Source organism: Myotis nattereri (assembly GCF_964212035.1).
Source record: "Myotis nattereri genome assembly, chromosome: 14".
Taxonomy (NCBI): domain Eukaryota; kingdom Metazoa; phylum Chordata; class Mammalia; order Chiroptera; family Vespertilionidae; genus Myotis; species Myotis nattereri.
Window position 1 is genome coordinate 51437824 of NC_138089.1, and position 25170 is coordinate 51462993.

At 42.2% G+C, this 25170-nt stretch overlaps 1 protein-coding gene across 1 annotated transcript in view; it reads left to right on the forward strand.

Annotated features, from left to right (window-relative positions):
• STAC (SH3 and cysteine rich domain) overlaps positions 1–8847 on the forward strand; it is a gene marked incomplete at both ends in the record, with an annotated part of 95656 nt that extends 86809 nt beyond the window's left edge. The window contains one exon of the mRNA XM_081106384.1: positions 8749–8847. Coding sequence (XP_080962510.1) covers positions 8749–8847 — 99 coding nt within the window. The remainder of the gene's footprint in view (positions 1–8748) is intronic.
• Positions 8848–25170: the final 16323 nt, after the last annotated feature.

The following is a 25170-nucleotide window of genomic DNA, read 5'->3' on the forward strand; positions in this document are numbered from 1 at the left end:
ATTTATTTTCCCTCTTAATAAAGTCTCATTAGAATCCAGACCCAGATCCCACTCATCACTCTCCCAAGGCAAACCCAAAGGGAGAAGTGAAAATGGGACCTGATGCCATGTTTTGATTATTGGAAAAATAGTGAATCTGAAGGGACTTCGGGGCCTGAAAGTCCTCTCCACCACAGCCCCACCACTGCCACCACTGCCACCCAGGCCCGTCTGAATCTCAGGACCCCACAGCACCAGGTGGCCCATAGAGGACGATGGGCCAGGAAGGAGTGTGGCAAAACTGGCATAGGAAACAAGGTAGCCTGATGCCTCCCAGAGGGACCAGAAAGGAGAAGCCTTAAGAGATAATGGTAGACCCCCTGGGACATTTCCAATCAGACCGTCTCCCTTTGCAGAACTGAGGGCAGAGCTAAGAGAGGGGATCGAAACCTTCAAATACTGTGTCACCATTTTAAATGGTGGTTTCATAAACAGCCAAGGAGTAAGTGAAGTATTAATGATACAAGGGTGGTGAAAAAGTAAGACAAACACGAGGGGAAAGAGAAAACATTGGAAGGTTTGTTTAAGGGTTTTTTCTTTGCATTTAAATTACTTTCATGGAGTAAAGGTTTAAAAACTAACTTTTAAAAGAAGCAAAGTTAAAAATGCTCCATCTTATCTTCTGAATCCAATGATGTAAAAGTACACAGGGTTGCTGTGATTTTTCTGGCCCTCAGTTTTACACATGCTCAGGCCACACACACACACACACACACCCACACACACACCCACACACACATTCACACAGCACACCACCACATTCCACCATTATTGCATCTAATTGCAGTAGTTGTTGCTGATAGAAATGCAACATTCCATGGTTGAATGGCAATCTGTGGGGTTGGGTAGGGCATACCACCCAGCCTCTTCACTTAGACACTAGAGGCCTGATGCACGAAATTCATGCAAGAGTAGGCCTTCCTTCCCCCGGCTGCTGGCCAGCTTCCCTCCTGCACCCGGGACCCAGGCTTTTCTCACAGCCCCAGCTTTGTCCGGAAGGACTTCTGATCTAATTAGTATATTACACTTTTATTATTATAGATGTTTAAGACACAACACAGCTTTCAGCCTGAACCTAGAACCACATAGATCTGCCTGTAATTCTGTAGGAAAGTAACATAATCCCTGATAGGTGCCCAGCCTGGTGTTTCTTAAGGTGTGGTCTTTGGACCACCTGATTCAGAATCACCTAGGAGCTTGCTGAATATGCAGATTCCTGACTCCACCCTAGACCTATTGAAGCAGAACCTTTCAGGGTAAAAGGCAGAGAATCAGTCTCTTTTACAGACTCCCCAAGTGTTCTGATCAAAGTTAATGGTTGAGAATGACCTTCATTTTTATTGCCTCACTTTAAGTCCTGTTATAGCTCTGTGAGAGCTGGAGGCATTTTTATTTCCAATTACATACTGATCAACAAAAGCCACTGAGGTCTCTTTATCGCTACACAAATTCTCTATTTTCAAAGTTTGTCAGTGTGTCAACCAATTTCAGGGTCAGCCACTTGAAAGAAAATTTACATTTTAAAAAAATATGTTTTTATTGATTTTTAGAGAGAGAGGAAGAGAAAGATAGAGCTAGAAACATCCATGAGAGAGAAACATCATCTTGCACGTCCCCTACCGGGGATGGATCCAGCAGCCCAGATGTGTGCCCTGACTAGCAATGGAACTGCAACCGCTTGGTTCCTGGGTTGACACTCAACCACTGAGCCACACTGGCCGGGCGAAAATTTACATTTTACAAATCTGTTATTGAGAAAAAACTTAAATTTGTCTGCACTTTAGTATCCTAAATTATTTTAGCTATAAAATTTCAAAGCCTGCTTGTTAATGGAGGTGAGTACAATGTAGTAACAAGAACATGGATTCCAGTGTCATACCAAAATGGATCCATATTCTATGTGGTTTTGGCAGAGTCACCTGTGAATATCAACATTCCCATCTGTAAAATGGGTATAGTAGCATCTCCCTCCTGACTTGCAGTGAGGGTTAAATGCTATCACCTGTATAAAGTCCCAGCACAGTGCCTGACCAGAGTGGAAGCTTAGTAAAGTCATTTCCTTTCCTGCCATCATCACTCAGAGTTAAGCCTAAATGGGGAATTCATCTGCAGTGGCAATGTCGCCTAAAATTACCTATTAAGCATCCAAAAATAGCCAGTATGATATTTATAGCCCTAAAAATATAAAGAGACAAAAAACTCATTAGCAGAGAAATAGAAGAAATTTGATTCTGAAAATAAATGCATCTCTGATTAAATCATGTTTCTGCCTCTGGGGTAAATTTGTCTCAAAGTCATTATATTATTTTTTCAAAAAGCCTCTGTTTCCAAATCGAATTAAGTTACCCTTTTGTTGTGAACACAGCTAGAGTCTGCCATGACATGAGTATGTTTTCTTCATTTTTGAAATTTTAAAAGTATCCTTATTAAACCAACTTTAAGCACCATAAACGTATTTTTAGTTCATTCCACAGCCTGTCATCCCTACAAAACTGTTTTCATTGATTCTTTGTGTTCTATAAAGCTTTATATAAATAAAAATATTTTAGATTATAAAACTAGACTGCATTTATTGTGGAGAAAAACTAGAAAAGTATAAAGAAAAAATCAAGATCACAAGTAATTCACCCGATCTACTATTATTAACATAAGCACTTTGGTATATTTCCTACCAAACTTTTCTTCTAATTTATATTTTGATATTATATTCTGTTTAGTTCCCAACTAATTTTTTAAACTTAGTCACTAAATGTTTATGCAAACACAGTTGTTGTTTTTTTTACAAATTGTATAACAAACATGTCATATAAATCAGAAGTTGATAAATCCATTGATCAAATCTGGCCTGGCTTTTAAATAAAGTTTATTAGGACCAAGTTTATTAAAACATAGTCTCATGCATATATATAATCTGATACTGCTTTCACACTACAATGGTTGAGTTGGGTCATTGCAACAGAGACCATATGGCCTGAAAAGCCTAAAATATTTACTATTTGGTCCTTTACAGAAAAAGTTAGTGGACCCCTAATCTAGGTGTACAAGTATTTAAGTATTCTATTGTTGGATGTTTAGAGTTTTTATTTGTTTAACTGCTATTGATAACTACAATAAACATCTTTAAACCTAAATCTTTCTCCATACCTCTGACTACTTCCTAAGGATATACTTTAGAGCTTATAGGAAAACGTATAAAAGATTTTTACAATTCTTGATACATTCACAAAATCGCCTCTAAAAAGGTTGGGCTGATTTATACCCACATCAACTGTTTATGAGAATATTCAGGTCACCACATCCTTGCCAGAATTGAACATTAGTACTTTTTATATCACTTGGTAGATGAATAATATTTCATGTTGATCTGCATTTCCAGGATAGTTAGAGAGGTTGAAATGTTATCACTATGTATTAGGCATTATATTTCTTTTACAGAATAATCGATTTGAGTACTTTATCTATTTTCTTGCACTACTGAAAAAATTTCCTCTCTTTCAAGAATATTTACAACTGGTTTACCACATGTGGCCAGCATTTTCTTATTTATCATTTGGCCTTTAATCTTAACGCTTCTCCCTTCAGAAACTTAGTAATTCTTTGATTGAACCATCTCCATTTTATCATATTTCCCTTCAAGTGTTAATCTCTGTATCGCTTTCTACTTTATCACTCTCCACTTCTTCCTAAGAGAACATTTCAAGAGACCTGCTTCACTTTAATTTCTGAAGTTTCAATTCAGTCCCTCATTGCTTCTCACACAGATTTTAATTTAGTGATCATTTCCTTATAGCGTTTTCTTCTCAATTAGCCCCCTTTCTTCTGCAACATGTTCTCTTTACATCTCATTACATCATTCTTAACCTCAAGAGATTCTTTCCTTAAAACATCGAGGCTAAGTCTTCCTTCAACCTACTCTACCCACTTATTCTTTCAGACATATGCACATATTTTCTGCAATATTTTCTTATGTTTCATAGTAACAGCCTTGATCCATTTATCTTGTGGTAAGCGGAACAACAGCCTCATGTCCTAATCCTGAAAACTTTGAGCATGTTGCCTTAGCATGGCAAGAAGGACTTGCAAATGTGGTTAACTTTAGGATCTTGAGCTGGGAAATTATCCTGTATTATCTAGATGAGCCCAGTGTAACCACAGGAGTCCTTATGAGAGGAGGACAGGATGGTCAGAGTCAGATAAGTAGACATGGCGACGGAAGCAGAGGTCAGAGAGAGAAATTGGAAGAAGTTATGCTGCTAGCCTTGAAGATGGAAGAAGGGGCCAGGAGCCAAGGCATATGGGTGGCCTCGAATAGCCGAGGGCAAGGAAACAGATTCTTTCTTACAGCCTCCCAAAGAAAGGCAGCCCTATTGACACCTTGATTTTAGGACTTCTGACCTCCAGAACTGCAAGAAAATAAATCTGTGTTCTATCAAGTCGCCAAATTTATTACAGCAGCCATAGGAAACTAATGCAAAGGGGACTTTGCAGGTAGATTAAGGTTATGGACCTGTGATGGGCAATATCTTAAATTGTTTTGGTTGGCCAAATCTAATCACTTGCACCCTTAATAGCAGTGAAATGTATCTGACTAGAGTCAGAGATGCCGAAAAAGAGGACCAAAGAGAGATGAGATCAGAGATTACGTGTAAAAAGGACTCAACCCACCCATACTGGATTCAAAGATGTAGCACTAAGCCACAAGGTAGGGAATACAGGTGGCATTTGAAGTTGACAGTCAGCAAGAAAGCAGGCACCTCAGTCCTGCAACCCCACGGAACTGAATTTGGCAACAACCTAAGTGAGCCTGAAATTGGATTCTCTCCTAGAGAAACAGAAAGGAAAGAAAAGAATAGGGCCCCGTTGACTTCTGGATTTTGGCCTTGTGAAACCCAGAGCAGAGAAAACTAGCAAAGCCCACCAGACAGCAGACCTACAGAACTGTGAGATAATAAATTATGCCGTTTAAAGCCACTAAGTTTGTAGTAATTTGTTACAACCATAGCAAACTAATACACATCTCGAGTTGCAAAACTCAAATTGAGTCAAGCTCAGAAGGTATATTTTACTCGTATAATAAGAGATCTGGATTCAGGGAACTTCTTGGATTCCATGGTCAAGCTTCAGATTTTTCTACCTTTATGCTCTGCCACTGTTGCGATATTAGCCACCTCCCCTCCTGGCCATAGATGGCTGCAGCCACTCCAAGCATCCCTTCCAGATGAGGAGAGAGATTTTCTTCCTAATCCATCTCTTTTAAGAGGAAAACACACTTTCCCATCCTGGTTCATTGGCTGGAACCACTAAGAGAATCACTAGCCAGGGGAGTAGAAGCAGACTTGCACCAATTAGGATTTACCTGAATCATGTTGCAGAGATAAAGACAACAGAACAAAAGTCGGAACTCGGCTGTGTGGAAACGAGCAGGAATTACTATAGATGTCAACCAACAGCCACAAGCCATTTACTTCTCCTAGAACAAGGAGTGATCGGTGCAGAGCTGAGCTTTCCCAGTGGAAAAGATGAGTGGATCAGTGTGGGTCCAGCTCAGGGTCCACTCGGGTGTACTCAGGTCGACTCAGTTGGAGGAGCAGGTAATTGTGCATGACTCATACTGACCTCCGGCACCTGAGAAGCATTTATCTAATGTTGGTCTGCTAGGTGGAGTGAGGATTTGCTTCTTTCGCCATTGCTTTTTCCCCCAACATTCTGAACTCCTGGAGTACATAAAAACCACTTTCAGCTTTGTCTGTTACCCCCATAGTCTTTCTGTCTCCATTCCCACCCACTGTGTTTTATTTGTTGGGACCTTAACTCCCAGGAGACACGTGTGCCACCTCTATCTAATTTGCCCTACTTCCTGTCATTTCCTTTTCTAAGAGGTCCATAGCTTCTAATAAATATAGAAAGAAAAGCATTGATTGGGAGGAGTAGAGTCCCTAATAATAGAGAAATGGCTGCCCAGTTTTCAGCTCTGGGCAGCTGCTGAATCTGTGAGCCTGAGACTGACCTTGGAGGAGGAGGTCTCTTTTAGGCTGGTAGATTTATCCTTGACACAGCAGCACAACTTGCTTCAGTCATCAACTGAGTTCAGCACCAAAGGTCTTAAAGAAATTCCAATCAGCTTCTGAATGGCCATCAGTCTTGGCATTTAGGGTTATGACCCTTCTTCTCTACCTCCAACCCTGTATCTTTTCATAGGTATTTTGAGGAGAGGACTCAATCCAAGAGGCCAGGCAAAAAAATCTTTTTAAATAAAACGATTGCTCATCTATGAGTGGCAATCATTTTAATGTTAATGAGTTTGGAAGACATGCAGGGGACAACCTTAAATGGTATTAAGTACATGTGATCCCAGAAGACTTCGGGATTTTAACCAGATAGGGCCAAATGGGGCTGAGCCAATAGAGACACTTGACCATTATGCAACAGAATTTGAGGCAACAGAGGAGAAGAAGCAGAGGACCAGGGAGTGAGTCAGCAAGCAGATATCAAGTTGAGATAAGAGTGTGGAAAATCCAGCCCACCCCATTGTCTTTAAGAACTAGGGGGAGTGAGAACAGGTGAGTGGTAGAGCTACAAATGCACCAACTGGAGCAGAAGCATGGATGGCTGGTGTTAACGTAGTAGTAATAATATAGACTAAGAGGCCAAAGAGTGAATGCTAAGTGTTGAAGATTAACTATGAAGCTGAATTTGCACCCCAGCAAAGAGTCTAGGCTCTGGGGCATGAGATCAGGGAAGAAATGAGGTAAATCTTTAAGATAGAAAATGATAACTAATATTTGTTTTATATTAGAAAGGAAAAGTCTCCGAGGGATGCTGCAGGGCTGGCTATAGCTGGGCTTGGTAGCTAGCTAAGCACTGGGCTGGCTGAAGATGGAATACTGAGTATGTGAGGTGCCTCTGCTCTGTATATGCTGCGCCCACCTTGGTGTTGAGATGCCCAGCTTACCACAGCTACACATGATGCAGCAAAGTCAAGTCCACACCATTGTCAACGAGCCAAGTGGACAGGTCAGGATAGGTCAGCAGTGGGAAGGAAATTGGTTCAGTCTTTGGAAGTCTTTTGGCTGTAAAGAGAGAGGGGATGGAGAGAGGAAGGAAGGAAGAGAATGAAAAAGGAGACACAGAAGGATGACAACAGGTAGCAAAAGAAATAGAGGGGAGAGGGAAGGAATGGGAAAAGAACTGCTTTAAATAAATCTGACCCTCTCCTTTCTCCACTTAAAATCCTTTAACACCCAACTGTTGATTGATGCCAACATTCATTTTTGCCTTTTTCCCATGCTGCAGAGTCCTGATTTTTGTTTTCTTGTCCATCTGTATCTTCTATGACTCAGGTAAATCCTAACTGAACTGATTGAATGGGTCCTATTCTCCTTCCTGGTGATTATGTTGGTGGTTGTCTTGTGACCCAGGTCCAGTCAGTGAGATTGGTCAGAAGGTCAGCTAAGGGACTTAGCAGGCTTAGCATGGCTGCATGTCCCCACATGCCTGGCCCTGGCAGCCTCTCTGGCTTTATCTCACACCATTCGCCACCTCCATCTCTGGCTGCATTGTTCTAGCTCGTCATTCCAAGGTGCCACAAAGTTACCTGCTAGGTTAGATCAGATTGCCATCTATTTTCACATCAGCACCTTTTTCTTTACTCATTAATCATTCAAAAATATTAGTTACTTAAGCTGTCAGTCAAGTTTTACGAAGTGTTGTTCACTGGATGATCAGTGACTAACACAGGCATGGTCCTTGCACTCAACATGCACAGAATTACTCAATGAAATGTCTTTCTTCCCAGTTCTGCTCAATAAACAATATGAGAGCAGGAGTCTGTCTTCACTAATTTCCAAGCTTCTGGAATGGTATCTAGCACATAGTAGGTTCCCAATAAAAATTTGTTGATTGAATGCAGAAAGCAGGGAATAAGACAGGTTCCTTAGACAATTGAGGTATCTCTGACATGGCCTAATGAGTTAAATATTTGCTAGGATAATAAGCCATCCAGCTTGTCTGGGACCGAGGCATTTTCTAGGATATGGGACGTCCAGTGCTAAAACTGAGAATGTCCCGGGCAAACCAAAACAAGTTTGTCACCCTATTTGTGACCCTTCAACCCAAAGGAGCTCCTCTGGTTCTCCCTCAGCTCCCACCCCTTTCTACTCACAATTAATCTTCTGAGCTGGTCTTTCCATTCCACCTCTAAATGAAAGGAAATGTTCCCAGCTCTGCCCCTGCTTCCTAAAATGGTAGATTCTCAAGCTTTTCTTGATCCTCATTCATCAAGCTGAATCTCAGAAAGTATTCAATCCCTGGACTAGTTCCAAACCCAGGGTTCTGCCTAATTTAAAAAAAAAATTATTGTTTTGAGAGAGAGAGAGGCAGAACAAGAGAGAGAGAAAAAAAATTAGAGAAAAACATCTATTTTTGTTCCACCTATTTATGCATTCATTGGTTGATTCTTAGATATGCCCTGACCAGGGATCCGAACCTGCAACCTTGGCGTATCAGAACAATGCTCTACCCAACTGAGCTGCCTGGCCAGGGCTGCCTAATGTTTTATCAAACCTTTTCTCACAGAGCCACAACTTCCCACCCTCACACTGCTCTCTCTTTTCCAATTCAATGCCCCGCTGACCTCCGTCAGCAGGGATTCCGGTGTGGGTTCTAGCTTCTTTCTTGTTGACACTTGCTTTCTCTTTCCTTGGCACTCAGATCTGCCTGACTTCGGAAGAAGAACAGGACGGCTTCATCAGAGTCTTCAGTGGAAAGAAGAGAGGCCTTGTCCCCCTGGATGTCCTAGAAAATGTCTGACTGCGGGCCCCTCCTCCTTTTGCAGTAGGCAAGCCCTGCTGCGATGCCTCATCTCACACTGTGTCAACCCAGAGGAGCTGTCGCAATGACCCGGCCACCCAAGAAACAGGGAGACCAGACTCAAGGATCTGAGACTGTGGAGTATCAGCCACAAGACAGAGTGTCCATTGCGCAGCATATCCTGGCTGCCCAAGGTGGGGATGAGGCCGAGAGAGCCACTGGCAAAGCTGAGGTCCCTACCTGGTGGCAGTAGCAGGACAGCAACCACAGCTGTTCCCCAGGACCCAACTCCCTCCCTGCCCATGTGGTGTAAGCTAACCCACTGAAGTGGACTCCAGTTTGCAGTGTGGCCCAGTGTGAGGTGCAGGTCCATGTAGTCAAGTGTGATTCGGATTCCAGACCTTCGTCCTCAATACCAACCAATGAGCACCATCACATCTGAGACCCCAAGCAGTCCCTCTGCAGAGCACCAGGAAGTCCCACTTCCTAGCTCCCAACATTCCAGGGTTCCCCAGGACCCCTCACTTTGTGGTTGTGCTATCTCTTCTGGGTCCTAGAGGTGTGCATTACATGGGAGAGCCAAGTTGATGTGTGACCAACTACAAAGACCTGACCTGCTCAAAGATGGCTGACAGGCAGTCTCCCCTGCTGCTCTAGGGACCGACAGGTGACAGAGCGGGACAGGAGGCCTGAACTCAAAGGGCAGAGTGGGGATAGAGTAGGGAAAGGGGCCCTTATTTATTGAAGATTATACAGCCCTTTCCGTAATGAAGTCCTTTCCCCAAGGAGATGGAGCTGGGGAAGAGAATGTGGCAGAAAGCTTTCTCCATGCAGAGCTTCACTTTCATTGTATGTCTTCTGTGTTAGGGGAACATTTCCCATCATGCCATTTTGTGGGACTCCCGCTTGGAGGGCTGAGTCCACCTTGCAAAGGACCAGAAACATGGAAGAGATCCAATAGCATCTTAGGAGAAAATTAGCCAAGTTGGAATCCATTCTTCTTTAGGGCAGTATATTCTACCCTCGCAGAGGGCAAATGGAAAAGAATCCTGAGTCCTTCAGCCTCTGAACACGGAGGAAGGTGGGGCCTATTTAGCATCAACTAGGGGAGTCTCTGTTACTCTGTACTTGTACTAATGTTTACAAGAATGCAATATACTGTGATGCCTTCCTCCTCATTCCAACGTGCATCCTATTCCTCTTTACTATGGTTAAGCTTCACCATGACCTTGGAATCAATGTCAGTTTGATGTATTTTGGTGCAGAGCAATAAAGCATTAGAACAATTGGTTTTAAAAAGACTTAAGTGGCTGCATCCTGTGCATGTAAGCATCACTGGGAAACCAAAGCTTCATCCGTCTCCATGTACTTCTTTCGTTACTGCTCAGCATGAAGTCGGGAGAGGAAATTGGGTGGCTGCTGGTTTCACAGTACTTTGGATGCCTTACTCTTGTTTTCAAGCCAGCCCCCCTCTCTGATACAACATGTAAAACCGAGTGTATAGAGTTGGGCGGGTTCTTTGAGAGCCAGGGTGGATAATATGACTGCCGTTCTGTAACATAGAATGCCAGGTACCAACGCTCTTTGCCTCTAATTCAATATTCCATTTAATAAAAACAAACACGTTGGCTGGAAGGAGCATAGAAAACATGTGTCCTGATCTCTTCTTTCTGGTAGAATATCCACTGAAGCCCTTTGGTAAGGGGGTGTCACATCATATGCAAATTTGCATTTAAAAGTCAGTTTGGCCCGGCCAGCATGGCTCAGTGGTTGAGCATTGACCTATAATCCAGGAGGTCCCGATTCGATTTCCAGTCGGGGCATATGCCTGGATTTCAGGCTCCATCCCCAGTGTGGGGCATGCAGGAGGCAGTCAATCAATGATTCTCTCTCATCATTGATGTTTCTCTCTCCCTCTCCCTCTTCCTTCCTCTTGGAAGTCAATAAAAAATACATTTAAAATAAAATAAAATGAAAAGTCAGTTTGTCCTTTGAAGAGGAGGCTATGATAGGCAGCCTCCAAAGTGGTCCCCCGATGAACAATCCCTGCCTCCTGACAGTGTTGCCTCTGTGTAGCCCACGGCCACACTGAGTCAGGGCTGGTCTTACGAGACCAACAGAACACAGCGGAGGTGATATTGCAGGGCATGTGGGGCTGGGTCCAAGAGTCCTTGGAGCTTCTGCCTCGACCTTGTGGAACATTCACCCGGGGGATCCTGAGCCACCATGTATGTTTGTCTGCTTTGAGGCCACCATGCAGGTGGGGCCAGTGGAGAGACCACACGCTTCTGCAGTAGGTCACTCAATCCATTTTTGAGTGATTTTTTTAAATAAAAAATGCATAACTGGAACAGGGACTTTGTAATTTGAGCCAATGCTAGAAAGGAGAAGACATACTTTCAGCAAAATGAGGCCCAAAAGTTTTTGCATACATCAAGATATCTCCAAATGCAAGATATCTACGTAGTGTGCCTTAGAGGTCTGGTCACCCAGATATTAGAGAAAAAGGCAGTGTTCCTCACAGCACAGACTGCCACAGATGCTTACAGAGAGAGAGAGAGAGAGAGAGAGAGAGAGAGAGAGAGAGAGAGAGATTGACTTTAGGAGCCACAGCATTTTTTCTCCTGCCTGTCTGCAGGAATAGCTAGAACAAGGATAGCTGTGACCTACCAAAGTCTTGAAGGTTTCCAAGCCCCAAGAAGAGACTGGAAGAAGGGCCACAATCGCAGAAGATGAAATGAAATGAGGGCCTCAGGACTCCGACTCTAGGGAGGGGTCAGGGAAGGAGAGGGAAATGCTAAAATGAAGAAGAACAAAGGTCCTGGGGAGTATTCTTCAGAGGGTGAGGGAACAGGCTGGTACCCCCTCACCTCCTGGCCTTGCCTCCAGCTGAGGGGGGGTGCATATGTACCACACCCAGGGGAGCCGTGCCCCACACTTCCCCACCAAGGCTGGAGGATGTGCATTCAATCATGGTGGGTGTGAAATAAGGAACTGGTCAAACCTTCCTCAGGCTTCCAGAAGGCGAAGAATTAAACTTCTTTTACCCCCATCACTAGCAGCCTGAGGCCTCCTTAGTGTGGGCAGTGGGGCTGCAAAGAGAACCCATGGATAGGTGACTGGCTAGCTACCAGTAGGGCTGATTGCACAGAGCACTGTAACTGCCTAACTCTCCACAACCAAATTCTCTCTCTCTCTCTCTCTCTCTCTCTCTCTCTCTCTCTCCCTCCCCCTCCCTCTCCCTCTTCCTCTCTCCCACCAAGAGAAAGAGTCCAGCATCTGGGCTACACATTTAAATCAGCTAGTGGGGTGGTACATAGTAGGAGCTTATTAGAGTTAATGCACTTTGCTATTAAAGAGAAATAAAATCCATGAAAAGATCACAACACATGTAAATAGCCTTGTGCCAAATCCTGCTAAAAGTAAAAGTAAAAATAAAAATAAAAGAAACAGCATGAAAGTCCAAAAATGGGTCCAGGTCATGGCTGCTCCACGGAGAAGACAGCCAGGAAGGAAACCTATTGGTCAGCCCTGGCCTAGAGCGAGGCCCCGGCAGCTGTGAAAAAGTCCCGTATGCTCACATAGAAGCTTCAGTTTACATCAAGTGAACCAGACTTCTTCGCTCAGGACTTCCCAGAGCCTTCAATTTGCTAATGTTCATGGAGAGTCAATAAAGGGGGATTTAGAACCATCGATCAGCTAATGACACCGGTCATAACATTCCAAGGAATATAGATTGGAAAATGCTGCAGTAGAGAATTAGCACATAATATTGTATCCGCCTAATAGCGCCAATGCTTTCTGATACTCCCTCTCTTCCTACATCTCACTAAGATACCTGCAAAATGTTCAAAAGGACAGAAGTGTACGATCGTAGTACAGATGAAGGCTAACGGACAATCCACCCTGGAATGTGAGTGTGTAAGGAGCAGGAGAAAGCGGGATCTTCTTTCTAAGGGGTGGAAAACACAGGAGGACCAGTAGCTGTATCTGACTTTGATAACTTTAGCAAGTACTGACCCACAGGACACAGGCTGATATAAATCTGGGAATAAAAGAAAAGTCCGCATTGCTCAAAATAGAATCCTCAGGAAACAGAGTGAGCAGGTGTATTCCACGGATTTATCCTAAAACAAGACCCTTACAAACAAAGCAGACGATAAAAAATAAAACTAGCTTAATGACAGCCTGTAAAGGTCACTTGGATTCTGTTCAGTTGCCATTCGGTTGTGTGTTTTGTACAACACCTGGTGTTTGTGACCCTTAGAACATGTTTTGTTCTGTTTTGTTTTTCTCAGCTTTCTTACTAAGAGCTGTAAATAGTCCTCAATCTTTCTGTGGGTAGTAGAAGCTTTTAACTGTACCTTGAAATTTTACAAGATAACAGCAATTTACTTTATAGTTTCTCTCTATAAATTTAAAAGAGAAATTTTTTTTTCACCACATCATCAATTTTTTTAAAAAACTACTGAGCATCTTCCATGTCCTCATGGAAGTCAGGATGTGCTGAAGACCTGAAAAGACACCTGGAAAAGTATAATACTTATTTCCAAGGAAAACGGGAGATCATCTTTAGAATTCCTCCTCCGGCCTCCTTTACTCGGATGCTCAGCTTGCTTGCCTGACCCCATCTTGTTCTACGCCCGGCAATATTTTTCTTTGTCCATCTTCTCCTTGCAAACCAGCTGTTGAAGATTATGCGCTGAGTTCATTTACCATTTACTTTCACTCTTCGTTAAGGTAAAGATGTCATCCAAGGTTATGACTTTTCCTCTAAGTTCAGCTTTGGCCATATTAAAGTGTTCACCTTTTCATTTATTTATAATTACTCTGTAATTACAGTTTTGATTTTTCTCTTAGGCATTTTATTTCGTGTGTGGGTGTGTGTGATTACAATCATTATGTGTTGTGGTCAGAAATTATGGTTCATATTGGTTTCTGCTTTGAGGAATTACCATTTTTTATTTTGTATTCTAATATATGAGTAATCTTTATAAATGTTCAATGGATGCTGCTAGAAAAGTCATGTCTGCAGTGTATGAAGTACAATATGTATTTACTAAATAAATGCTTAAAGTATGCAGGTCATCTATGTTCTCACTTATTTTTGCTCATGTGCTCTCTCCGAAATAAGGAAGTCAAGACCAGACAACAGTGGAACTGAAATGAAAGACACCTTTCGAGGACCTCCAATCGCTTCTTTAATTTAGTTCCAGCTCTTAGAGCACGGTTCTCAACCTGTGGGTCGCAATCCCTTTGGGGGTCGAACGACCCTTTCACAGGGGTCGCCTAAGACCATCGGAAAACACATATATAATTACATATTGTTTTTGTGATTAATCACTGTGCTTTAATTATGTTCAGTTTGTAACAATGAAATTGGGGGTCACCACAACACGAGGAACTGTATTGAAGGGTCGCGGCATTAGGAAGGTTGGGAACCACTGTCTTAGAGGAAGGAAATGCCAGCTAGTGCTCTACACCACAGCTTCCCCTTCCACATTTAGGACTAATCACTAAGGACATTTCTTAAATAAACATTAAACATTATCTTTAGTTCCCTGGAGAAAACTCTAAAGAAACCACTTCTTAAGATGAGAGAATCCAAAAGTATTATTGGGAAACTTCCATACTGGGTCAAGGAGCTTTGATAGAGAAGCTACAGGTTGAAATCAGGGATCACTGTTAGAAGGGCTCCAGTGTCTACTATCAAAGTAGTAAGGGAGAAAAATCACACAATGAATTGATAAAATGTATTCACACCTGAGAGTCTAAATCTGGACATGATGTATCACAAGCTGCTGGTTCCCACTTTCCTTTGGTCATCATGATGGTTATTATGTTTGCAGTGAAATTAACGAGTATGTGTGGTATTCACTGGGACAGATGAATCAAACCAGTAATACTGAAAATGTATGATTAGTGCTACAATATAGAAAGAACGGTGAACCACAAGAATTAGAACTAGATTGGTCTCATTAGGAACAAGGGCTACAAAAGGTCTTAAAGTATCCTCACTTTCCAAAAAGGCAATGTTAGGCTGGAAATGATCAGGAAGCTTTTCAGCTCTCTCTCGTAATTTCCCTAACACTCTTAGCACTTTAGTTTCACTAGAATTTTTGGATGATAAGGGAGGATGTTTTGTGGAGATGATGTGGAGTTAGATTTTGTGGAGGTAAGGCAATTCTTTTTATTTCTTTAGTATAGATGTTTCCAACAGTATGCTCCCTTCGTGCTGTATTGCTGAATATTTGAGCAACGTTAGCAGTTATTACTATAAGATTGGGTGGGGAACAGAGGAGATGAGGAGGGGGGGGTGGGGTTGGCTGAGATCACAGGGGTAGAAGGAAGATGTTGCTTACTTCTTTAGGCTATATTTCATTCCAAACAAGGTCTAGCTTCACGCCTCCGTTCCAGAGAAACAGCCCAAGGAGAGTGAGTTATCTAGGTAAGACCTCCCTCATCCCACACCAATCCTGACATTTTAAACCCCAGAAAAAAAAATTAACTCATTGACTAATAAAAGTTAAAACATCATCAAAATGGAAAAAAACATACAGACTTCTTCACAACAGGGAGAACAAGGGTTTGGTTTGGTTTTGTTAACCACCGGCATCCTGTGATTGCGTCAGATTCCTGTCATACTCATGATGAACTTCACAAGAGCCTGTCTGCAAGAGAGAGGCCAGAGGCATGAAATTGCCTACCCTGACTGCTGCAAAAGTTGCTTTCCCCCCTTTCCATCATAGAAGAAAAGTTCAAATCTTAAATATTCAGGAATCAGGTTTTTTTAATATATATTTTATTGATTTCAGAGAGGAAGGGAGAGGGAGAGATAGAAACATCAATGATGAGAGAGAATCATTGATCGGCTGCCTCCTGCACACCCCACACTGGGTATTGAGCCCGCAGCACAGGCATGCGCCCTGACAGGGGATCGAACCTGACCTCCAGGTTCACAGGTCGGCACTCAACCACTGAGCCACACCGGCTGGATAGGAATCAGTTTTATAGATCCATGACTCATGCAGACATGTGATACCAAAACTCTAAAATGCAATGCAATGCGGCCGACCAAAGCGAATCTTGAGCTAGTGCAGGAAATAAAAGAAAAACTCTGTGGACTTTTAGGCCCAAGAAATGTTACTGTGCTCACAAGAAAATAAAGCCATCTGAGGAATTCCAGGTAATCTTGTTGGAAAGAGGGCAGTGAGCGTGCAAGGACTCAGCCAGGAGGGCAGTCGCAGGACGCAGAGCTGGACTCAGATGAGATTCCTGGCAATCTTGGGGTGGGGACGGAGCAGCACCTGCCACTAGAGAATCACGAGCACAATAGCAAGACTGAGCAGGCGGTACTTCTCTGAACTCTTTGGGAGGTGGCTGCTGAAAAACAAAATACTTTAAGATCCCTTGGTTTGGAATGTGAGACCCCCCACGGGACCAGCTGAAGTAACAACAGATGGATGCTAACCTGACTTGTAGGGAAGATGAGTCCTGCTACCTGCAGTATTACAGTTTTGGTGACGGAGCCTGCAAGCTGGACCCCACCTGCGGCTCCTTGAACCCTACAAGAGAACTCTTGAGCCCTAACCCAATGAGATTCACTTAGGACTTCTGACTTCCATCACTGTAAGATAATAAATTTGTATTGCTTGAGGCTCTGAGTCTGTGGTCATCTGTCACAGCACCAATAGAAAACCATTTGAGAAGGTAGAGAGATGATGGGGGAAATCTAACTGAACCTCATGGTGTGCCTTAAGAATATTGCCAAGGAGGACAAAAGCCTGAAAATACAGGTTAGGACCAAAGAAACAGGTTCCCAAACTCAGAAAAAGCCAAGCAAAGAGAATAAGAAAAAGCCCAATAGCATGGCAGTAATGTGTAACCAGTGTAGAGAGCTGTAATTTCTTCTCTGGGAAATAATAGACTGAGCTAGCCTCTGGGGATGAGAAGAGTGAGGAGAGATCACTGAGTTTGGCCAGAAGAACCACATCTAAGCGAAGCATGCACGTGTTCACACACACACACACACACACACACACACACACACACACACTTTCTTATATGGAATTTATACTGGAATTTATACTGGAATTTATGGAATTTATAAAGATTTAAGCAGTGTCCTAGCCGGTTTAGCTCAGTGGATAGAGCATCAGCCTTCAAACTGAAGGGTCCCAGGTTCGATTCCAGTCAAGGGCACATGCCCAAGGGCACTTCCTCAGTAGGGGGTGTGCAGGAGGCAGCCAATCAATGATTCTCTCTCACCACTGATGTTTCTATCTCTCTCTCCCTCTCTCTTCCTCTCTGAAATCAATAAAAATGTATTTTTTAAAAAGAGATTTAAGCAGGGGGGTTTTTTTGGTCTTGAATTTCAAAACTATTCCTGTCTTGATTTTTACACAAGAAGCAAGTCTGGTTGCCTAGGCCTGTGGAAGGGGTCTCCACAGACCTCTCTCTTCTCTCATCTCTTTAACACTTTCCTCCCCCACTGACCCCATCACCACCACCACCAGCCAAGACTACCACTCAGTTCCTACAGAAACAACCCGGTCTCCTTAAGGAAATGACACTTACATCTTGTCAATTTCAGGTGCATGTACATGATTTTTTTTTCCTCCTCCCAATTTCTGTGTCTCCCGGAGGGGAAGGGTGAATTTTGGCCCAGTGACCTCTGATTTGCATGATACGGGAGCAGGGTCAAAGAGGAGCGCTGGTGCGAAACGATAAGGAGGTGGTTGGGTGATGAGCATTTCTACCCCAGGTGCAATTTATCTTTGATTTATATTTCAAGACAGAGCCATGGTTACACAGCATAAGCAAATTACAAAACATGGAGGAAAGAGATGTCTAACCAAGAGAGGATTGGGGGAAATAAAGAGAATATAACAAGCTTGATGTGATTCAGGATGGGGAAAGAAAACAAGAAGAGGCTATGGGATGTCGTGAAATCAATATTCTGTAGAGGGCCGGAGGGACAAAGAGTCTTTACTGGGAGAGCCAACACTAAGGGGAAGATACTCTTATAAACAAGAGAGTGAGGCTAGAAATGAGGGAGGCCCGTGCCTGAGTGGCAGAGACTAGAGCAGGGGTGGGCAAACTTTTTGACTCGAGGGCCACAATGGGTTCTTAAACTGGACCGGAGGGCCGGAACAAAAGCATGGATGGAGTGTTTGTGTGAACTAATATAAATTCAAAGTAAACATCATTACATAAAAGGGTACGGTCTTTTTTTTCAATAGTTTTATTCATTTCAAATGGGCCGGATCTGGCCCGCGGGCCGTAGTTTGCCCACGGCTGGACTAGAGTCATATTGGGCAACAACCAGGGACCCAGGCAGCACAGCAAGGCCAGCCAGTCTGCCTGGCAACAGCATCCTGGCACCGTGTGCTCACAGCTCTCCCACCATTGCAAAGCCTTTTCTGGTGGTGGCTCTTTGGGGCACCTCAAAGCCAGAATCCGATTTCTAAAGCATCACTTGGCTCCTGTTGGTTCTCTGCTCAGAACCCGCAGTGACTCCCAGATACAAGAAGCCAGCCCAGCCTTGGGGTCTTCTCCGGTGGTACAGATGAAGTTCAGCAGCTCAAAAACTGCTCAGCCCCCAAAAAAACCATTCCATTGACATCTACTACTTCACGTTGGACCGGAGGGAATTTTTAAATTTTATTTCCGTGAATAGCCTCTATACACCTTGAGGCCACAGTGCTACATTGCCTTGGAGAAAGAAATCACCATCTTTTGTGAGAAGTTCAAGTACCACAGAATATTGGCATCAGCAGAAAAGTTCCGAGTCCTGTCTGTCAGGTCCAACAGCTCCCACCAGATGATCATGACCTCTGCCTATAGCAGGTGAAATCAGTCAGCAAAGCCCATCAAGATAGTGATCAAGGTTAAGGCCTGGACTAGAGATTGGTTTTTGTCATGATCTTGGCAGGGAATGCAGGTCCAGCCCCAGTCACAAGGTGAGGGTTTGATGTTACAGATCCTTCACCACCTCCAGAAAAACAACCGAAAGGGCATGTGATGGCAGGGCTGCCTCCACAAAGCCCCTTTGTGCATCTACCCCTCTCCATCTCTATTGCTGTTAGAGACCGCTCAGGTCAGATGAGGGTTGGGGCAGGGGGGAGGGGAGAATAAGAACTGTTTGCAGTTTATGATTTTAAGTCTCAAGCCATGACTGATGTTAAAAGTAAAGTGTATTGAGTGAGTCTGTGTCTTAGATTCACTGTAAGTCTTGCGTTAGCATCCACAAGGAGGGACTGTGAGCCTTTCGCTCAGCTGTTCCAACCAATTGTCCCAGTCCCCATGCAGTGGAGTGACTGGTAGGAGCTCTGCACTCAGACTGGCTGGGTTCCAGTCTGGCTCACCACTCACCCACGGTGTGACCTTACAGCCATTTCCTCAGCCGTAAACTAAATGCCAATATCAGCTTGTTCTCTTTATCTGAGTCCACCTCTGTTTTGTTTGTTCATTCATTTTGTTTCTAAAATTCCACATAAAAGTGGAGTTACATGACAAATCGTATAGTATTTGTCTTTCTCTGTCTGACTTACTTCACTTTGCATAATACCCTCTAGGTCCGTCTACTAGTATGCTGTTGCACATGGTAAGATTTCATTCTTTATATGATAATATTCCATTGTATATATGTACCACATATTCTTTATCCAACCATCTATCAATGGACGCCTCGGTTGCTTCCATATCTTGGCTATTGTAAATAATGCTGCCAGATGGGAGGGGGGTTGGATACTAGATGAAAAAAGTAAAGCAATTAAAAAGTACACATTGGCAGTTACAAAATAGTCATGGGATGAAATATAGTCAATAATATTGTACTAACTATGTATGGGGTCATGTCAGTACTAGACCTATAGGGAAACCATCTCATAAGTTATATAAATGCCTAACCATTATGTTGCACACCTGAAACTAATATAATATTAAATGTCTAGTGTAATTGAAAATTTAAAAATAGTTGTTTAAAAAATAAAATAAAACAAGTAATGCCCATCTCATAGGGTTGTTTGAAGAATTAAATAGAAAAATCTTAGCATAGTTATGGTACATAGTAAGTACCCAGTGAAACATATATATATAAATGTACATCATGCATGTGGCAAGAATAACTTCTCTGACCCTACTTCTCATTCTAACTGACTGCCCAGTCAGGACTCATTCTGCTTTATAAGCTTTTCTCTCCTCTCTTCTCTCTCTCTCTCTCTCTCTCTCTCTCTCTCTCTCTCGATTTTGAGCAACTTAAGGGAGGGACTGATTTTTTTATACACATTGATGGAATGTTTAGCTGAATCTGTTTTCCTTATACCCAACACAGTTCTCCACTAATAGTGAATGTTCCATTACTGGTTTGGGAATTAAACTGAAATTTTCTCCAAAACAGAGGTAATATCTGGGGTCTTTTCAACCCTTGAAATCTAGAGAGGGTCACTTGAGAGTCTGTATCTAGTTCATGGCCTGACAAAGTCTAAAGCCTCCATGTAAGTTGGTGCAGCCCCTGTGGAAAACAGTATGGAGGCTCCGAAAAAAATAATAAATACAACTAATGTGACCCAGGAGATACAGATACAGATATAGAAATAGATATAGATATAGATATAGATATAGATATAGATATAGATATATAGATATATCTTCAAAGGAAATGAAAACAGGATATCAAAGAGACATCTGCACTCCCATGTTCATTGAAGCAACTATTAGTTTGTTTTAATATAGTGAGAAAAGCATGGATTTTTTAAAAATACAAACAACCTAGATTGGAAACCCTGATTTAGTCTCTTACTAGCTTGTGGCCTCCAACAAATTACCTAACTTTTATGAGCCTCAGAGCTATTAATACCTACCAGAAGAATTTTCAAGAGAATTAAAGGAGATATTTATATGAAAGGATATAGAGTAGTCACTGACTATAAAGTTTTTGTTGTTGCCCCCAAAAGTGACATTATCGTATCGAGAGGCTATTGTCCTATTGTAACCTGTTGACTAAAAGTTTATTCTATGATATGGTAAATATTTTCAGAATATCTTTGTTCAACATGTGAATAGTTAATAGTTAATAAACCAGAGTATTATATATCAGTCTCCTCTGTTTCTCCACTTCAGCTTGTCCGGATACAACTGTACACAGGACACAACGAGGCCTGGCCCCGCTCCCCTTCCCCCCCCCCCCTTGACTGGTTGCAGTCTCCTTCAAGAGCTATGAGCAAAATTCTTTATGCTTATATGGTCCTTATGTCTGAAACACTCAAAGCATTTTTCCGGAGATTAAATCAGGGCTTTCAGATTATCCTGGTTAATAAATGTCAAGTCTCCAATGTGAAACCTCAGAATATCCTTTTGAGGAAGGTGGCTGACAACGTTATCTTTCATAAAAATAAACTGAGGCGTGAAGGGGGTAAATCAGAAGGCTTGCTACAGATTCTTAACTTCTTATGTGCACTTCTATTTTATATATGACGACCAGTGTTTCGTGGGAACGCACGGAGTGTCAGCAGGGATCCCCCACAGAGCATGGTTGTGGTCTCATGAGAAAACAAGCCTACCATTCTCTTAACACGGCTAGGAGGGTTGTGGGACATGGGGGAGGGGTGCCCAGGGTGGGGTTGCCTTGAGTGGGTGAAGAGTCCGAGTCAGTGATGTTGGCACAAGCAGATGAGCTAGAACTCCCAGGGTGCGTGGTTGTGGCACTTGTCATGGAAAGCACAAAGTTCCTATTTTCAGCTAAGTTCCTGTGGCTACAGTAAGCCTCTTCTCAGGAAGAAAAATGATGCCCAAGAGGGAATAAGAAGGGGAGCCTGCATGCCTAGGGTGCGCTGTGAGCGCCAGCTTGAGACAGAGTGGACAAGGATGAGAGGAAGAAGCAGAAAGATTGTCACCTTGCAGAGTAATTACCTGCGTCTCAAACATGCACCGCCAGTGGATCCTTAACTCAACCATGCCATTAGTGAACATCTACTATTATTTACTCTACACCCAGTCTTTCACATGGTATGCTGGCTTTGTAGGCTTTCTGCTGTGACAGCATAGCTAAGCTGGAACTACATCTCCCAGAATTCCCTTCCTCAAATGGATCCACTCAGTGCAGATCACAAGAGAAATTTTGTATGAGCCTTGAAATATGGAAGTAAAGCAACCATCACTTAGATGGTGATGCTTGGACTCAAACAGAGACCGTCTGATTCCAGAGCCTGAGTTTCAATTTTTTACTTATTTCACCTTTAATTCCACATAGTTTGGCTTCTGTCCTGACCACTTTTTTTTTTTTTTAAGAAAAGAGAGTATTTTCAACACTTCTAAAACATCTTCAGAAAACTTTCCTCCATCCTTCTTCTGGACCTCTATATTTTTATTTATATCTGTCCTTTAACTATTCAATTTTTTTTCCTGTTTCCTTAAGTAGCTCTCTGCTATCTGTTTGTCTACCACACACACATGCGCACACATGCACACACCCATGTGCACACACACAGATGTGACCATACACTCTAGTTCAGTGATGGCGAACCTTTTGAGCTCGGCATGTCAGCATTCTGAAAAACCCTAACTTAACTCTGGTGCTGTGTCACATATAGAAATTTTTTGACATGTGCGACCATAGTAAAACAAAGATTTATATTTTTGATATTTATTTTATACATTTAAATGCCATTTAACAAAGAAAAAGCTACCAAAAACATGAGTTTGCGTGTCACCTTTGACACGCGTGTCATAGGTTCGCCATCACTGCTCTAGTTCCAAATTGCATGCTCAGCTCTTCAAACTGCCTAACCAACATTGGTCCATCAGCCCCTTTTGATAACCCAGACCTTGGCATTTCCCTCTGGAGGCTGCCTGAACCCTACACCTGCTACCCTCTAGTAGTAAAATAGAAGCAATCAAACATAAGCACACAGGAGGCCGGAGACCAGATGAGAGAGAGACAGACAGAGAAGGGAAGAGGGGAAACTGAGAAAATCAGCCAAAGGAAACTTACCAGGGGAGCAGGGCAGAACCCAGTAAATTTTCTAAGACAGAAATAAACTCCCACAGGGAGGGGGGAAAAAGTCCAGGATGCTTTTATTTAAAAAGGTATAGGTCATGAACGATGGAGACAAAGGAGAATGAATAGAGATTTCCCAGAGAAGAGGTGTCAGAAGGACCATAGCAGGATTGTCAGTGGACTGCACTGAGCAGCAAGAAGTTTAATATGAAGCCAATGACAGATACAGGACTAAGAAAGGAGATGATGGTGCTCATCCTGAAACCAGCATCTGGAGCTGGGCAGAGCCAGAAGCTCAAGGGACAGATGTAGCATCTGGACCTGTGAATGCGAGAGAAGTGGTCACCCAGGAAGGACTGGCTAAGTTTTTTGACGCTTTGCTACGTCAAGAAGCATGAACTGCATGCGTGAATGACCTCAACAACTGCTGAGAATAGAATCCGGGGTGACTGATCAGGGATCTGCCTTTTACTGAAAACCCTCCCCCTCCACCCCACGTTCTCCTGGGAATGGGAACCTGCAATTTTCCAAGAATGAGACAAGCGCTTGTGCCTATTTTTCCACGTACGTGCCAATATGACAGTCATAAACACCGAGAAGTAAACAACAAAAACTCAAACCAGATACAGAAGTAAAACTCGACTCTTTGGCCTCAGTATATGTGGTAATCTTTGCAGAGGAAAACTTAACTGACAAGAAACTTAGGGAGGTATCCAAAACAGAGGCAAGAGTAAGAACAATGGTTTTTCTTTCAATGGCGTCCCATTTATCAATTTTTCCTTTTCTGGATCATGCTTTTGATGTTTCAAGTCTAAGAACTCTTTGTCCAGCCTTAGATCCCCCAAATTTTCTTCTATTATTTTTTTAATAATTTTATCATTTTCATTTCCAGTTAACATTTATAGAAGATGTAAGACAAGTTGAGGTTGGTTTTTTGTTTGTTTGTTTGTTTGTCTGTTTTTTGCCTATACATATATGAATGCTCCAGCCTTATTTTGGGGGAAGGTTACCTTACCTCCATTGAATTGTTCTTATACCTTTGTCAAAAAAGTCGGGCATATTTCTGTGTTCTAGTTCTGACTTCTTTATTCTGCTCTATTGATTTATGTGTCTGACCCTCAGCTAATATTGCACTGTCTTAAATACTGTAGCTATTCAGTAAACATAGAATTAGATAGACTGATCCTTCTTACTTTATTCTGCCTTTTCAAAATTGTTTAACTGTTCTAGTTTTTATCTATATAAATTTTAAGAATACTCTTGTTTATATTTACAAAAAAATATTTCTAGGATTTTTATAAGAATTTCATTAAACCTACATATCAGTTTCAAGAAAACTAACATTTTTGCTATGTTGACTTTTTTTTTCCAATCCAGGAACTTGATATGTCTCTCCATTTTTATTTTTTTTAAAATATATTTTATTGATTTTTCACAGAGAGGAAGGGAGAGAGATAGAAAGTTAGAAACATCGATGAGAGAGAAACATCGATCAGCTGCCTCCTGCACATCTCCCACTGGGGATGTGCCCGCAACCCAGGTACATGCCCTCGACCGGAATCGAACCTGGGACCTTTCAGTCCGCAGGCCGACGCTCTATCCACTGAGCCAAACCGGTTTCGGCGTCTCTCCATTTTTTAGATCATCTTTGATTTCTTTCACCAGTGTTGTGTAGTTTTCAAGCTTCTGTCTTATATATCTTTTTTATTTCACTGACCTAGTATCACTAAGTACTTCCTAGAGGATGGGAAATGTTATTATTTCCTTTTGGACATGCAACAATATCTTAATTTTTTCCCTCACAGTTAATTCACATTAGTTTTTGATTATAGTGTTTTGAATTCAAACTACTTTTATTCGTAATTTAATTTTTTAACTTTGACAACATTTTAAACTTCCAAAAGTTTGCAATAATGATACAAAGAACTCCTATAGATGCTGTATGCATATTTACTAATTCATATTTTTCTGTATTCGTTTATTTATTTTATCTCTACTTTTTATTCATTTGAGAATAAATTATAGACAAGATGTTTCTAAATTATAGACAAAATATTCATCCTAAATATTTCCATGTGGACTTCCTGAAAACAAGGCCACTTGGCCACTTGTTTACATAAGCACTGTACTGTTATCAAGACTGAGAAATTTAACATTGACATAATCCGATTATCTAACCATCAGATATTATTTAAATTTCCCTCCTTGTCCCAATAATGACTTTTATAGCAATTTGCCTTTTAGCACTTAATACAAAGCCTGATGTCAGTTTAATTCTTTTAGTTCCTTTTGAAGTATTTTTTTCTCTCCCGAAGGTTTTAGAA